Source organism: Rhea pennata, chromosome 25 (assembly GCF_028389875.1).
Source record: "Rhea pennata isolate bPtePen1 chromosome 25, bPtePen1.pri, whole genome shotgun sequence".
NCBI classification, from domain to species: domain Eukaryota; kingdom Metazoa; phylum Chordata; class Aves; order Rheiformes; family Rheidae; genus Rhea; species Rhea pennata.
Genome location: NC_084687.1, coordinates 5,286,768 through 5,302,822, shown reverse-complemented (window position 1 = coordinate 5,302,822; position 16,055 = coordinate 5,286,768). Strand labels below are relative to the sequence as shown.

Sequence of the window (16,055 nt, the reverse complement as noted above, 5' to 3'; positions counted from 1 at the left end):
TGTAAACTCACTCTGCTTATCAGAATTTTAGTGGCTTTGTATTTGGAGCAAGCAAGGGCTTTGCTTCCAGTAACACAGTAACTGCACATGGAAACATCTACTGAATCTTTATTAAAGGGAGTAGAAAATGTTAAGCTCCGCAGGAGTTTTGAACTTGTTTAGTGAGAATTTTCTCTTGGTTCCAAAACTCTAGGGGAGATTTAAAAGAAATATTATAATTTTTACCATATTTTACAATTTTAGAGTAATTTTACACCAAGCCAATACAAGACTACCGGTAATTTACACCAAGCCATTTGTCCCCACTGGGCCCCTCTATAGACATCACCTTCCTTTACTAGTTACTTAGTAAGTAACACAGTGGTCTGACTGTGTAAATGTCCTTGCAAGACCTTTTGGAGGAAGGACTTGACTTAGCCAGTTTGAGTGCAGCTCCTTCCATCCCTGCTTGCTGAGGCATGTTATATGGTGCACGGGCACAGGCTGAATTGGTGCGATGTGAAACAATTATCTTGTTCTGCTTCCAAAAGGATGCTAAGAGGTTTGCTCAGTAAAATGGTGGTTAATGACAGGACATAAATATAGACTTTAATACAAATGGCACATAATACAGATACACAACACAGACCACCCTGCTTCCAGTAGTATCTGACCAACTTTCTCGAGGTTTGGAGATGTTGCATGATAGCCAAGGGGTTTGTGTTCCCTATTAGCAGCAGGTCCATGTAGCAGTAAGAATTTCCTGTGCTGACTGTGGAGGAAGATAACCAGCTTCAGTGGCAGAGGCTGGTTTGGGGGAGCAAAGGCTGCACGTTTCTTTCTTTCCTTAGTTCCACAGGTGGTTGGGCAAGAAGTTAGGCAAACTCAACATTGCTGTAAGGACAGCCGTAGGCAGGGGAAGCAGTTATCCCCCTTGACTGAGAGCTGTTTTAGATTTGACCTAATGTGTTTGCTTAAAAATTGAAAACAATTTCTGCATGTCCTGGGAACAGGTTGGCAGAAGCTCTCCTTGCAATAAATCAGTGGCAAGAGACTGCATTAGAATTAGGCCTGTTGCATTAATGCATTTACCCTGACAATAATGGAGCAACACTTCGGGTTCCTACCCTTGCCAAGACTACACAGACAAGGACTGTGGCAGATGGTTTCCTCTGTGGTTTAGACCATGGTAGCAGGAGTACCCCGAGCTAGAGGAAGGACCTCCACCACCTACTAACACCAGTGGTTCGTACGGTACGTCTGACTCCTTTGCTGCTCTCCCTTCTGCTTTCTCTGTGTGATTCAACAGTGTGTGTTGCACAGCCATTGACCTACTCTGGCTTCTCTTCCTTGAAATGCAGGATAGTTGTGCCATTAGCAGCTTAAAGAATGTGGCAAAGTACGTCTAAACAATCCATATTAGTAGAAGTATTCTTGTTAGCAATATGTCTTCATAGCAAACCAGCTTGAAAGCTAAAAGAATAATTGCATTAATCCTATTGCATTTAATCCATTATGCTGAACAAAACCATCTCCTTTAAAAAAGGAATGAAAGAAAAATCCATCCTAACATAGTTCTACATCCGTGAAACTGTCCGAAGAAATCCGATCTCTCTCAGCAAAGGTACCTTTGGTTTCAAAAGTGCAGGAAGTGGGAGAATACACATGGCGTTGTCCGCTAAGTACTGTTTATTATAAAACTCTACCTTCTGCAATGATCCATGCTTTCTCAGCTGGGAGAGCTGCCCAGGCATCCTACTCATACCGGTCTGACGGATCAGAGACCATCGCGTTAGGGGCGCCTAAAGTACGGGTGAATAGTATCAGTTTATTAAACTTCATGGGAAGTTTGAATTTGTGTAAGGCATGTGAAGGAGCACTCCTATCTGAGACGCTTGTTACAGTGTATTAACAGGTTAACTTATCTTGCGTGTTCTTGATATGTAAATAACACAACGGGTGCGAGTTCCGCGTTGCAGCCGTTAGCACGTGGAAGTGTCTCTCTCAGGCTGATTGATTAAAGGAGGCAAAGGCCACTGTAAAAAATTAGGAGGAAATTTTAGCTGAAAACACTGTCAATCTGACTCATACCCCATTGCTTGGGGAAGATGTGGACATCAGGCCCTGCATTCCTGCCTCATGCAGCTGTGTTTTCATCGTGCTTTCCCGAGGGACTTGTGTCCCTGAACTGTTCAAGTTGCTGATCAGGAGTCGCAGTGCAGGCTGATATCAGGAGTTCTCCCGCCCGCTCCGAGAGGGTGTTGTCTCATCCTGATTTGGTGGTTTTGTTTTGTGTTTTGTTTTTTTTTGTTTGTTTGTTTGTTTTTTAAAAGCAATTACTGGTCCCTTCATTCTATGTTAATACTGGTCCTGCTTCCACTCCCTCTTTGCTACATAAGATGTATGGAGTTGCCTTTGAAAGAAAGCAGGCATGGTCTGGGGGTGATTTCCCCCAAATTCTTACAAAGCAAAGACTAAAACAAAATGTTTTGCCTGTAATTATCCAGGCGAGCAATGCTGTTATCCTGCTGAGTGAGCCATCACTTGGAATCAGAGGGTGAGCTGCACCTGGCTGTCCTGAAGCAAATCCCAGAAGCTCTTCTGCAACTTATTTTTCTCTGGGGGTTCTTCCGAGTTGCGTGGAGGTGGCGGGGTCACCTCCCTGCGGGCTTTGCAGGTGGGGACGTGCCGTGGTGCCTGAACCGACCTGGAGGTTCAGCACTGACGCGAGTTACGGCGCAGTCCCAGCAGTCCCAAGGAGAGCGGTAGGGGACCTGCTCTTCCCTTCCGCCTGGTCTGGTTCTGCTTGAGCCTTTGGGAAGAGATTGTGGTGCTGACTTGTTTGGGAAAGTGAGTGAGTGAGGCGCTGCTGTAAAGAAGGACGTTTCAGTAACGCAGTCCTGTAGTGGTGGTACCCACAGATTGACCTGTCTCCTTTTCTTTTATGCATTTGTGCTGCTCTTCCCACCATGGAAAGGCCCTGCTCACCCCTCCTCCCTCTCCCAAACTCTTTTCCCCCTTATCTGGAACCTTCCCGCAAAGACTAAACAGAAGAACTTTTAACTCCCTCCCAAAAGAGCAAGAAGAGCCTCGGGGAGCCGTGGCAGGAGCCGCCGTGCGCAGCCGAGCCGGGTGGGCTGGTGGAGAGGACCTGGGGGTGGCGGCGGCGGCCAGGCCCTGAAGCTGGGGTACAGCGCTTGCGCATCCTGCTCCTGCTCTAGCGCCTTTGGTTCAGCTCAGATTTCAGCTGCAGCTACGACCCATCAGCACCTCGGCAGTCCTTGCCATTTGCTTGCTTGCTAAGGATAAGATGGCTTCGGCAGCCCCCGGTCTGCCTGTTTGCTTGGATTTTTTTCTTTTTTTTTTCTTTTTTTCTTTTTTTTTTGTCATTGTTTGTTGTTTCATTCACACGTTTCTGTTGGAGGCAGTGGTGGCGGTGGCTGTTGTTTAACCCCCATCCACTACATATAGCTTAGGTTGTTTGGTTTCACATATATATTGCGCTATGCCAACGAGTAGATAGCATTGACTGGGGAGGTGGCTTCCGAGCTCTCGTTGCCTTCCGTCTCCTCTTTGTCCTTCTTCACCGTGTACTGGCCGATAAAGGAGCCGTCCTCGTTAAACTGCCCTTCGCCCCCCTCTCCATAGTCCACCAAGCTATCGTCACTCTCCTGCTGCTTTATGGTGCCGTCCAAGGAGGTCTGGCTGTTTGGCAGCGGTTTGTTGTCTTCGTCGCTGGGTAGCAGAAGACAGACAGACACAGGGAGAGTTGAGAGTGGGGCTTACAAGGGACATGGTTAAAACCCAAGGTCTGGATATTCATAATAAATCCAGTGTGCAAATATGCTGACCAGAGACTGCAAATGCAGGAGAAAAGCAGGTCACTGATTGATTGCAAAAAGCTAGTCATGGCATGTGCGATACTCAAGTGAAGCTGGGGCAGCAGCCTCCATGCAGGAGGCCCACAGCTGCCTTGCAATTTGGTTGGCGTTTCTGAAAACCCAGCCTTCATACTCTTTCGTTGTAGATTTTTTTAAGCAGTATTACATACGATGCTTAGATCAGTCCAACTGGATGTACATCATAAATATCCCTTCCTTGTCATTAGTTATACTCTTTCTTTCTCTCAGCATTTTAACCTAGCTGGTTCCACTCTTTACTGCAGTTTGTTTCCAGATTTCCTTATAAAAACGCACTCTAAGGTTTAGAAAGCTACATGCAATGGGAAGTTTCATAGCACTGCAAGGGGGCGTATCTAGGATGCCAAGTTCTATGCAGCTTTCAAAACTCATGAAAACTCATGAAAATTTACCTTTCCAAGCTTATTTCTGAGCTTGTTTGTTCAATTCTTTGTCCTTTTCTCTCTCTCTCTCTCTCTCTCTCTTTTTCATTTGGAAAGATTAAGCTAGGTCACTGAAAAATATATAATTTGACCCATAGGAAAAAACTCAACCCTTTAAAGAAACCCCTTCAACAAAAATTTGGAGAGAAACTGTGTTTTCTAGGGAGGGTAAGGATTTGTATTTCATAAATAAAAATAATCTTGCACTGAGGATGAGAGCGGATTGCTATATATAAAAACTGATTTTCATATCAGCTAGTTATTAGTTCATGTGTGAGCTTACGTCCAGCATGCAAACTGTATAATACTCCTAAAGACGTCACATACGTACCTTAACGTTCTTCCCCCGACATTTTTATTTTTCTTTTTTTAGCTCAAGCCTCAGCAGACTTGGAAAACTTGCTCCCCAGCACTCTACCTTGTTCTTTGTTTTTCTTAAAATTGGCAAAAGTGCTGGGCCACTTCAGAGCTTTATTTGCAGAGTCATCTGTCCAAAAATCATGCAGCTTCTTTAAAAGTACCCCCCCCCCCACGGCTCCTCGAGTTTTGGCGTGTTTGCATTAAAACGGCATTTCGGGGGGAGGAAAGCGAAATGCCCTGGCCGGGCGCTGAGTTCCCCAGGGAGCGACGGGCTCCTCGGGCCGGAGCCCGGCGCCGGCGCTGCGGCTCCGGGGCCGCGCGGTGACGGGACCGGGCTCCTACCTTCCCCTCCCGCGTCCGCCCTTTTGCGTTTCGGTGGGCAGCTCCCCGCGCGGGTGCGCGCGCCCGGGGGAAGCGCCTCGCCTCGGCTGCGGAGCGGGACGCTCCTGCGCGGGGAGAGCGGCCTGGGGAAGGCGTCGCGACTCTCCGCGCCGTTCCAGCAGCGGCCTCGGCTCTCTGCGGCGGGAGAGGATTTTACGCCCCACAGTAAAACTTGCCGCGTTTATATCGTGTTTCCTTATATCAGCATTTCGTAAATGAAGCAATAATATAAAACCAATATTTGAGGCTTTGTGTTAACTTGGCATCACAATAAAAATTAACTCGTTAGCTTTGTAAGCAGCTCCTTTTCGGGAGGGGAAGAGACTTTGGTCCGCAAGCAGGACTGCCGGTTAGAAAGCCCAAGAAACGTCACGCAGAGAGTGGCAAAAACCAGACCCTTTTGTCTGAAGTGTCCTTTCCCGGGGCTTGGGATGGGTTCGGTTGAAACTGCATCTAGAGCAGGGGTTTGCAGCGCCAAACACCCAGACAGTGACTTTCCCAAACCTGCCCCTGGTTTTACCTCTCTCCAGTACTGTTTGGCCCGTTAGTGCATTAAGAGGGTGAAGCAGGTAGTCATCAGCGTGTTGATGCAATATAACCCTGTCAAAATGGATTTCTACAGGGCTTGTCGATGTACGCTGTTAGAAAACCAGAGCACCCACATCAGAACCATTTGGGAAGCCTAGTCCTGAGTTGCATGCGTCACTGAGACGGGGGGAAGGCTAGAGCCGGAGGGAGGGTATCGGGACTGAGACGAGAAGCGCGCTGGCTGCGCAGGAGCGAGCGTCTCTGCTCGGTTCCCTGGGCACCGCTGCCTCCGCAGCCGGCTGCGGAGCACGGAGGGAGGCGCCCAGACTCGAGCGGCTGGGCTGAGCGGCAGGTCGCTCTGAGTTGCGGTTTTGCATCTCTCCCCAGCGGTCGGGCCCCGGGGAGGCTGGTGGTCTCGCTGCCGAGCAGGGTTAGTCGTTCCAGTACCGGGGTCGGGAGACTGGCTGGCGCTCAGAGGTGCTCCCAGCCCACAGAGCATTTCCAAGCAAAACGCAGCTCACTGGACATGGGAGTACCCTGGCCTCAGCATGAGTTAGGTGGATCTTGTTTAATATGTTAGGTAGAGGCAGATAGGGGAATAGGGAGGGGAAAGTATATTTTCAGCTAGGAAAGAAACAAACTGCTAGAAGGAAGGAAAAAAAAAAAGCTAAATGTGCCGGACTTCTGGCAGCACATGGTCCTACCTTTCAAGAGACCTTCATGGTCCATGTGGATAGACCAGGTGAAAAGGAGAAGAAAGAATGGGAATAAAACAGAGAGAAGCAGAAAGAGCCTGATCAGAGAGAGATATGATGAGGTATGCATTTACAGGGGCAGTGTTTTTCGAAAAGAAAAAAAAAAAGAAGAAAGAAAAAAAAGTCACTGCATTCCTCATGGATCTAATTGCCTCGTTATACCAAATGGAGCTAGTATAATTGTTCAGAGCTGGATGAGCCTCATTGGCTTCTCCAAGAAGGCTCATATGAAACAGCAGTGGACTGTGCAGGTAGAAAACAGGCTGTTTGCTGATGGGTTGTCAAAAAAGGGTGTGGAAGTCAATTAGTGAGCTGGCTGTAGGGCAGAGCAACTGCTGCTGGGTGGTGATATGCAGCAGGACAAGGGCTAAGTGAAGAGAGCTCTGTTACCCTTCATCTCTCCACTGGGTTTTCATCTTAACGTAATACTGGTGCATGAAGACATGGACAATCCCTACTGACAAGCCTGCTCCTCCCCGTGCTGCTTTGAGACCTCTCCTCCCCTCTCTAGGGCTCAGCTGCATGTCCAGGGCCTGTCTAGGTCTTGATTTCTACTGAGGTGGCCAGTTAGGTACCAGTTGGCACTGCCTGCAGTGCATACACCTGTATCACAGGATGCTGTCCTGAATCAGGACTGAACTGGAGCCCGGGAGGTAAAAACACTCAACTTTCCCTTCCCAGTGTTTCCTTCCCAGATTTCCAGCTGACTCTCCCATGTGCTTAAACATTTGGTATAATGAGGCACAGTCACTGGCACAGAACATTGTCCAAGGATAATGGTCTCCTGCTTTGCAAATAAGCTTTGCAGCTTAGCCTCTGCCCAGGAAAACCATTATTCTGTTAGTGGAACAGAAAGATGTGACAGTATCTCCTAATTATAGGCTGCAGAGATTTGAAAGTTGCATGCACAGGGCATTAAGGACGTGAGATATGATGAGAGCATATCAGACATGCTATGTGGAGGTGGGGAGGGAAACCAATGAAGAACTCACGTCAGCTCAGATCCTGTCCTCACTTGAAATACTAATTGCTACCTTCCTTGAGCTTAACATTGCAATCATTTTGAATCTTAATCAGCCAACAGCATTTCATATCAATCCTTCAAGTTCACCTTCCTTTCTGCCTCCTTGAGGGAAGTCTCATTCCTATTGCTTCTCTCAGGAAACCTGTTGTTCCTGGGAGGGAGGAGGGGGAGATTTTTCTTTTTGTTTGGTCTTGGTTTTTGTTTCATTTTTGTTTGCTTTTTCCAGGTAGTCCATGGGATAGCATGATTGAAAATACTGGGATATTTTTGAGCTTGGTGCAGGTTCCTGACCTAAAGCTGTGCTCTGGTACAGTGCTGCCCCTCCTTTCCCAGCGAGACTCAGGGGACTTTTCACTCACCCTCCTATGAAGGAGTCTTGTTTCCGTTGTATAAATCCATGCCTCTAGAAGGTGTGTTTTTGATAGGATATTCTATAACTAGGGAGGCCTTCTCTAAAAGTCATATACACTGCTGGTAACGTGGCAAAAAGTTCAAACCTATAGGTAATGACCTGATCCCAAAATTCAAAAATCCCTGACACTCGTTAACTTTGGTTATTCACGTATGAATGATATCCAAGTTGCCTGTTGTTGCTTTCTAGCTCTTGGGAATGAGGCTGTCAATAAATGCTTGGGATTCGGCTAAGCAGGAGCTACTGTGTCATAGGAAAAAGCATTCCCATACCATTCCTTCCCATTACCTGGACTGTCATGTAACCCCTTGGATGGTGCTTGGGCGGTAAATGCAGCATTACTGAACTCATCACTGTACCCTGAAAGGTGACAGCCGTGCTAAGAGCTTGGATTCCTCCTATTCTATGCAAGCGATCCCTGCAATGCAGTTCCCTTAGGAGCGATGGTGCTGAGGATGGGTCTGGTGTGACAGAGCGCACAGGCAGACCACCGCTGGACATTCAGCTGCAGGGTGCACGGCCGTGGGTGCTGGTGTCACCGAAGCTGGGCTAGCGCACGAGCCGTGTGACTGGGCTGTGGTCCCAGTGCTCCCATTCGCCGTCCACACAGAGGAAATGCAGGTGTGGGGAGATGCCTCTGCCCATCTAGCTGGACTGGAGGCTCCCAGGCAGTTCACCAGTGAGACCTGTCACCACTAAGAGCGATAACTGAATCTAGTAGGGAAGGTAAAGAAGATCTTGCCCCAGCATGTTGTTTTAGGGCGATAAAGAATGGCAACTTTTTCCTAGAATGTGCTGCTTATTTTGTTTTTCACTGGGATTTATTTGTAGCCTGCATGATTTCACGTGCCTTGCAGAAAACTGGGGAGCTTTGGCCTTGTGACATCCTTTGGAGAAAAACAGTCACTACTGAAAGACGATTACAATGCTACTGATGATATAAACATGACCATCTTGAAGAACGCAGTTATTCTACCTTTCATTTATATCTTAGGGAGCAGCAGATTTTTCTTCCCCCTCATTCTAAAGTCTTTGGTGGAGCATGTGTGGCTTATTACATCTCTTCTGAATTGTAAATAAATCCTTCCCATCTTTGCTATTTCAATTTATAATGCTAGGAGTATTGGTAATGACATTTGGTTTAATTAACCCCTGCTTTGAAGTTAGGAGAAAAACACTTCCTAGTCTAATTGGGCTTTAGATGCAGCTCAGATGGAAAGGTGCGTTATAATTTCTTAAAGAAAAGCAAAGCGCACTGTAGATGCTCAAACTGCAATCTGGGTATATATATCCCAGTCATCAGCCAGGTGTGGGCAATCCAATGGGATCTGACATCTTTACCTCTTTCTGTTCCTTGGAAGCAACAAGGAAATAAACAGGATCATGAATGTTGCACTGAATGTGAGTAGCTTTGGAGAACACTTGCCTGTATTTGAAATATTTGGGGAGTTTAGAGGAAAACTAGATGCTCTTCTTCAAAGGATGTCATTTTGCTTGAAAGAGGCTGATCAGATGGTGGTGAAATCAGAGCTGTCATAGCAGAATAACTGCTGGGCTATGCTGCCACTTTGAAAGGCCATTTCAGTAGGGTTTCCCTGAGCATCTTGCAAAAAAGCCTTGATCTAGATGCAGGTGGACCCCCAAAGAAGTACACTTACGTGCTTTCAGGGCTGATCTAAGCATAACTTTGAGCGCTTCTGTTCTGGATACTGCCTTACGACTAGGAGAGAGGCTGAGCCACAGGATTTTATACTTGAAATATCCTCAGGATGCTTCAGAGTCAAGTGTGTGTGTTTTATCAGTGTTATTAAAGTTGATGTGCACCTGATGAGAGTTGTGTGCCAAGTAGCTGATGTCAGTCCCATGTCTCTGCCTGGACAGATCCTCCCGGGAGGAGGGACAGGAAAAGAAGGAAACCTTAATAGCATATTCTCAGATTGGCTGCTTTTACAGGGTTTTAGGTAGGAAATGTTCCCTTTGGCAGAGAACTTGCTGAGAGAAGGAGGCAGGAGGAGGAAGGTGGGAGAAATACCTTCTGAGGTGGTGTGGCACCTCAGCGCTACAGTTATGGGGAGAGGGTACAGCGGTGAGGTCTGTGATGGCTGCAGAGCAGGGCAGATGGGACAGGAGTGGTCGCATGAACACACATGCCGAATGGGAGCATACCTGTAGTCAAATGACCCATCTTCTACGTTCTTGTCTTCAGGATTGAGATGCTCATCTTTGTTATCTCGCACTGTGTAGGCAAGCACATCCCCAACATTTATGTTAAAAAAAAGAAAAAACAGTATAAATGATAACGGTTTATCTGGAGAGTAACAGCAGCCAGCCTCGTGGGCTGTCTTTGGTAAAATCCCTGCGGAATGAGGTACAGACCTTCATGGACTCTGTTTAAAAAAACCCTCTGTATGTAGAAGGGCTTGCAAGATTGGATCCCAAAGGTTACTGCAGTGCTGAGGCCCCAGGGCACAAGAACTCAAGGTGGCTAGAGAGGATGTATTTATTGATGATTTTTCCTAAGCTGCCTTATCTTTGCTTTGCAAAAATTTAATGAGATTTTTTCTCCCAAAAAGATCTTTTTCTAGAAGAGGACGAACAAATTTGCAGAGTGGGTGTCAGGTCATGCATAACAGGAGTGTCTGGCTCTGTAGCTTGCCTCCTGCACAGCACAGAACTCGCCCAACCTTTAATTAACTGAAATGCTTTCCACTAATAATAGCGTTCATACTATGGAGAAAGAAAAGCATTTTTAATCAGAAGCATCTATCTGAGAGCAATAAAATTTGATTAGCTCCTGGAAGCCTGGAAAAGTTTAAACCGCAGGAATAAAAAATTGCCATGTAGTGCTCTTACCTGGGTATTTTCCACCTCTGCTTCTCTTAATGAAGCACACTATCAGCAGAATAAGAACCAGGAGAGCTATGGCGCACATCAGCCCAATGAACCAGCCTTGGGTTGCGATGTCCACATGATTCTTAGTATAAGCTGAGAGAAGTTGAAAGGAAAAAAGCTATAAGGGACAGACCAGGACAACAGAGGAATAAACTGCTAGGGAAAACACAGTCCATCAGTTTAGAAATGATGCATCTTTATCACTGTATTTTTGAATGTGGGTGTATTGACCAGGTTAGCTGCTGAGTGTGTAATACAGGAAGCCAGCTTGTGGCTTTACTTATTTATTTTTTTTATGGTAGACCAAGTCAACATTTTAGCAGTAGCTATATGCAGCAGAGAGCCAAAACATAAAGTAAAACCTAGCACAGACCAATGAGAAAAATGCATTGAAAATAATGGCAAAAGAAGCTGGGTAACAGATTTGATCTTTCCCTTCCAGTATCTGAAAGCTACCCTGGAGAAGGTTTTTGTGAAAAGCGCAGAAATAAACATGCCTAAGCAATGGCTAAAAGATTTAATCCCTGGCATAAAGTTTGGTAGAACAGTACCACTAAATCCAGAGGGTTACTGAGCACTGCAGTGCTCATTAGCAGACTTGAGCTGGGGGAAATCCTAACTCTTGAGGTGCAGCAGGGAGCCTGGGACAGCCTCGCCCTTACGCAGAGGCGATGGGGAACGGCTCTGCGGGCTGCAGTGTGGCCGTAGGGAGCTAGAAGTTGCTCAGTGTGTTGTGTTTGTGTTCAGAGTCCTGACTGAGTAGATAAACCAGAGACCTTTGCTGCAGTCTCTCCAGGGCTCACCTCAAACTAGGAGAAGTCAGAGGTGGTGCTTGGCAGGGTGAAGCCCTTACTTCTGAGCCTTAGGACATGCTTGGGCGTTTGGAGACCTCGCTTTTATCCTTTGTGGTGATTATCTGAGCTTTGCCAGCAACTGGTACTGAATGCAACAGATAGTCTGAACCGGTGGGGCATCTGTTTTCAGGAGCCCCAGGGAGTCCGAGAAAGGCGATGTGGAGGCCCAGCAAGACTTGGCCAATGTGTGGGCAGGGATGCGATGTCAGGTACAAAGCCTTGATTGGTGGTAGATCTTTGAGGAGCAACAACTGGGTCCTCAAAAGTTGCGACATGGTCTAATAGCCCAATGGATAGGACTGAAAAGTCCTATCCAACACCTAATTGCCATGTTCTACTGCACATACTCTGACTTGTTATTTGCAGCTTCCCTACATGGTCAGACAGACAAATCTGTGTCCTATAAATAGCAACAAGCTGCCATTTTCTGGCTCTCATTGACATGCACTTGGTATTCAGCAAGACAGAGCAGAGGAGAAAATAACCTTCAGCACAGCAGGGGGGCTTAATTTAAGCAGACTGCAGTGCAAACAGACAGAGGTATTCCTGGCAGGAGTGAGGAGAGGTCTGAGTTGGGCAGCGTTGAGCTGGGACTTAGCAGGGCTTTGCCTAAAATGGAAAGTACAGTGCAGTGAACATTTTTTATTGATGCTCATGTGACAAAAAGCAGCTTCAAACTAGACTGCTGCTGCTGTTGTTACCTGATCTTGGCTACTCTGGTCTATAGTGCTGCAGAATACCGCAAAGGACTGTGCTACCGTCTTTATCGTGTTGCGTTGCTTAATCCTGTAAGTGAACTCAGGTCAACAAGACTTTCCAGCCAGTGCCCGTTGTGCGGCAGCACGCACAGCTGTCCTGCGTAGGTGCAGGTTGTAGCAAGCAGCGTGCTTGGATTTCCTGCACCCAGTAAACGGGTGGTTGATCCTTGGGTTAAGAGTTACTGAACAGTGCAAGAGCGGTATTTCATCAAGAACAGATGTGAAAATGCCCTTCCCACGGCTCCACATTCGAGCCAACTCCAAGCACAGCTGCAGAATTTGACTGGGTGCCTCGGTTAGTCACTGTACGAGAAAAAGAGCATTTCCCCCATCCCAGTTTATCTGAAAAGCATAGATCAAGGTGCTGTGAACAGTGTACAAGCAGTGCCAAGCCATCTCTTAATGCCCTTTTACAAAGTGCTGGTAGCAACTCATGCCTGAGAAATGGTAGATAATTGGTTTTAAAAACCACCAAATCCTACCTGAGAAGTGAAAATGGAGGATCAGCCCTGCTAAATAGCGTTGTGTCTGTGCTTGACTTTTCAGAAACAGGTACAGTACATAAATAACACAGAGAGGGGAGCGTTATTTAGGAAAGCTACAACCGGATGCACGGTGTTTCAGCCTGTTTCCACCCCAAACACCATCCCCAGAAGCCTCCGAACAGGGCCCGTCCCCTCAGTTACCCGCTCTGTTCCCAGCACCGACTGCCTTCTACGTTTTTAGTATCAATCTTCAGCTTCTGCTCAAATATGAGAACAAGATGGTGCTGCTAAAGAAAGCACAAAAGACAACTCCCCATTCATATATTCTGAACGAACGGTTCTTGTAGAAGAGACGATGACCTTAAAATGGGTTGAACTGGTGAACTTTTTCCTAAACTGCACCCTCTCAGGGCTGTAAGCACATTGCTGGCATGTACTTATTCCATCAAAATTGAACCTAAGAAAACAGATGCTTTACTCGGGGTAAAAATCTAAGCCGTGATCCCAGCAGGTAATTGCAGCCACACAAGGACAGTCACAGAGAAAAGAGGAAAATGAAAAGAGAGTCCCGCTTGCTTTAAAAAAAAAAAGTAAAAGCATCAGACACTGGAAGCTCTGTGCTGGTATTACTTCGCTATAGTCCGGTTCAAGACTTTTGAGTGGGATTTTTCAAAGGGCACAAAGGGTCGTAGGCCGATGGCAAAAGCTGCACTTTTCATCTCCGTTATGGCCTGAACTTCCAGGGCAGCAGCAGCCTTCGGTACCGAGCTCCTAGGGAGGGCGGGTGGAAGTAGGTTGCGTACTTTGGCCTTTTTGCTGCTTTTCCCTTTAATACTGCTACCTTAATGTTTGCCTTTAATACAACCTGAGCTAAACAGTCCTCGAAGATGTACTTTATAAAAAGGAGAGAATGAGATTATAACAGACTGGGGCTGGGACCTGGATTCAATTAACTGAGTGCTCAAGGAGGAAAGAGGAATAAAGCTGCGCTGGAGAGCTTTGAAATGGAAGATTGTATCAGCAGTCCTGCTAGGATGGCTTTTTTTTATGGAAAACAATGCTAAGGGAGAATTGAGGGGTTCTTCAAAGTACCAAAAGCCAAGGCAGCCCGAGGGGTGTTTCGTGCCAGATTAAGGCTGGGTTTTGCATGGGAGGGAGCATTCTGAGTGCCAAGTTGCTAGGGGATCTTGCAGTAGGATCGTGGCGCTGTGTATCATCAAGGTAGAGGTATAATTGCCATCCTTCCCAAAAAAGCAACTCATGACGACAAAATTACAGTCACAGCAATCTTGTATTTAGAGTAAACGAATGACTGTCATTGCAGTGCTCAAAAGGAGATTAAGTGCATGGCTGTCAGAGAGGATGTTTTGATTTGCTATAATATAAGGCCAGCATCAAGGGTAAATAATAGAAAGCAGCTGTGGGATCGAACGCGTATTGATTTAAATGCAACTGCAGGGACTGTTTCTTCTACTTAATTATAATTTTGTGATATAAAACATGTGTTATCTAATAGTTGTGGCTTATATGCCAATAACAAAACGGACTGTAGTCCAATGACTAAAGATCAGCAAAAATACCGTCTTTTTCTAAAGCAGACTGTTGGGTTAGTTTTTGTGATTAATCATGTTGAAATGTTGTAGATCAGAGGAAGTTTTGCTGTGTTTTTCCATTTGGCTAAAAAAGCTGTGCATAGGGCTAAAGCTGGTAGGATTTTAGAATTTCCAGAGTTTACCAGATCCCTAAGATAATCAAGTTGTCTTTAATTTGATGAGAACTAAGCTGCTGCTTAATTTTATTCTGTTGTTATATGAAAAATGCTAGCAATGATTCAAAGTGTTGTACTAAGGAGGCTATAGCATTAGAACAATTGCTGTAGACAGTCTTTCTAAACGTGCACACAGCATGCATACACATGTTTAAAAACCAGCGATATGCTGCAGGAGAGGGACATGTGCAGGAGTAGCCATGATAGATCTAACTGCATGTAAAGTGAAACTAGTTTTACATGGATCATCCTTCCAATGATTTTAAAAGTGGTGATTTTTTTTTTTTTTATTTGAAAGGTATTTTTGCATTAAGCTATGTAGCTTTGAAGTGTCACTACGGGAAAGAACTGCTGTGATTAACTGAAACCTCAGTATCCAGCAGAGAAGTCAGACAGCTGTGGTGCAGGTGGGCTAGTTCTTATTTATCTACATTCAAACTGAGAAAACCTTTAGAACAATAATTTGCAAAACAGTAGAGGGGGGGGAAAGAAAAAGCCCCCCAGTGCTTTCTTATCAAAAGCATTCCCGGTGGCACATGGCAGTCGGCGGGGGCTGCCGGTTCCCGTGAGCCGGGGCAGGCAGCGCGGGAGGGAGCCGCAGCGCTCTGCGGTCCCCTGCGGAGCGGGCTCAGGCCATCGGTCGGCCTCTGTCCCAGGAACAAAGGTGGCAAATCCTTTAGTCTCAGCGATGATAGCACTAGGGACTCTTCAATTACAGAAAATAGATAAGCCGAGGAATCGGTCAAGTATGTTACCCTTGTCCCCCGCTCCCCTTTTTAAGGATTCCCTGCCCCTTGGCGTCTGTCGTGCAGGCGAATACCCCTCGCTCCCCAAATCCCCAAGCAGGTGAAAGGCAGGCAAGAATCAGACGGGTCCAAATTGGGAAAGAGCTATCCAGAAAGCAGGAAGCAGATGTGTTCTGGGGTGGGGGCGCAGTGGCGGGGGGGGGGGGGGTGGGACTGCCCCGTTGCAGCTGGAGCCCAGCTGCAGCGGTTTTGGCGACCCTCCGAGCTCAGCAATGGGCTCGTTAATTGTCTGGGCTCAGAATTGACCTCCTAAATACAGGAACAGGCTCGGAGTCTGGGGAGCTGAAGCCTCGGCTCCGGACAGTTTGCGTGCCAGAGCCTGTCTTGCCGAAGGACAGCTGTGGACCTTCCTCCCGAGGCAAGGAAGAGGTGCTCTGCTCCATGTGTCTCAAAGCACCAGAGCAACGAGCAAAAGCCAAGGGAAAATAAGCCCTGTAGGAAAACATGCTTCTCCGCAAAGATGAGCGTGGTCTACGGGATGCTGTGCTGTGGATTTCACCGTTTCTCCCAGAGAAGAGGCACATCAGAGGGTCAGTGCCGGGCAGAGGCAGGGCAGTCCCAAGGTCAACGCTTGCTTGTTATTTATCAGTGTTGGGCAGCATTAGACATGCAGAAATACTAGTTGCTGCCATCTGTCCCTGTGTCATCTTAGCACATCAGAGAATTATTGGTATAGTTATTGGACTCCAAATAAGATACTGCAGTGGTGAG

General features: G+C 46.7%; 1 protein-coding gene across 6 annotated transcripts in view; it reads right to left on the bottom strand.

The window, feature by feature from the left end:
- Positions 1-3,378: 3,378 nt before the first annotated feature.
- The window catches only part of NFASC (neurofascin), a 57,995-nt gene continuing 45,318 nt past the window's right edge, over positions 3,379-16,055 (bottom strand). For 5 of the 6 annotated variants that reach the window (XM_062595175.1, XM_062595178.1, XM_062595180.1 and 2 more), the window contains 3 exons: positions 10,635-10,766; positions 9,948-10,017; positions 3,379-3,714 (listed from right to left, as the gene is read on the bottom strand). In XM_062595175.1, coding sequence (XP_062451159.1) covers positions 3,483-3,714; positions 9,948-10,017; positions 10,635-10,766 — 434 coding nt within the window. In that variant the 3' untranslated portion in view covers positions 3,379-3,482. Of the gene's footprint in view, positions 3,715-6,294; positions 6,307-9,947; positions 10,018-10,634; positions 10,767-16,055 lie in introns of all 6 variants that reach the window. The other variant, XM_062595177.1, reaches the window with a different exon arrangement.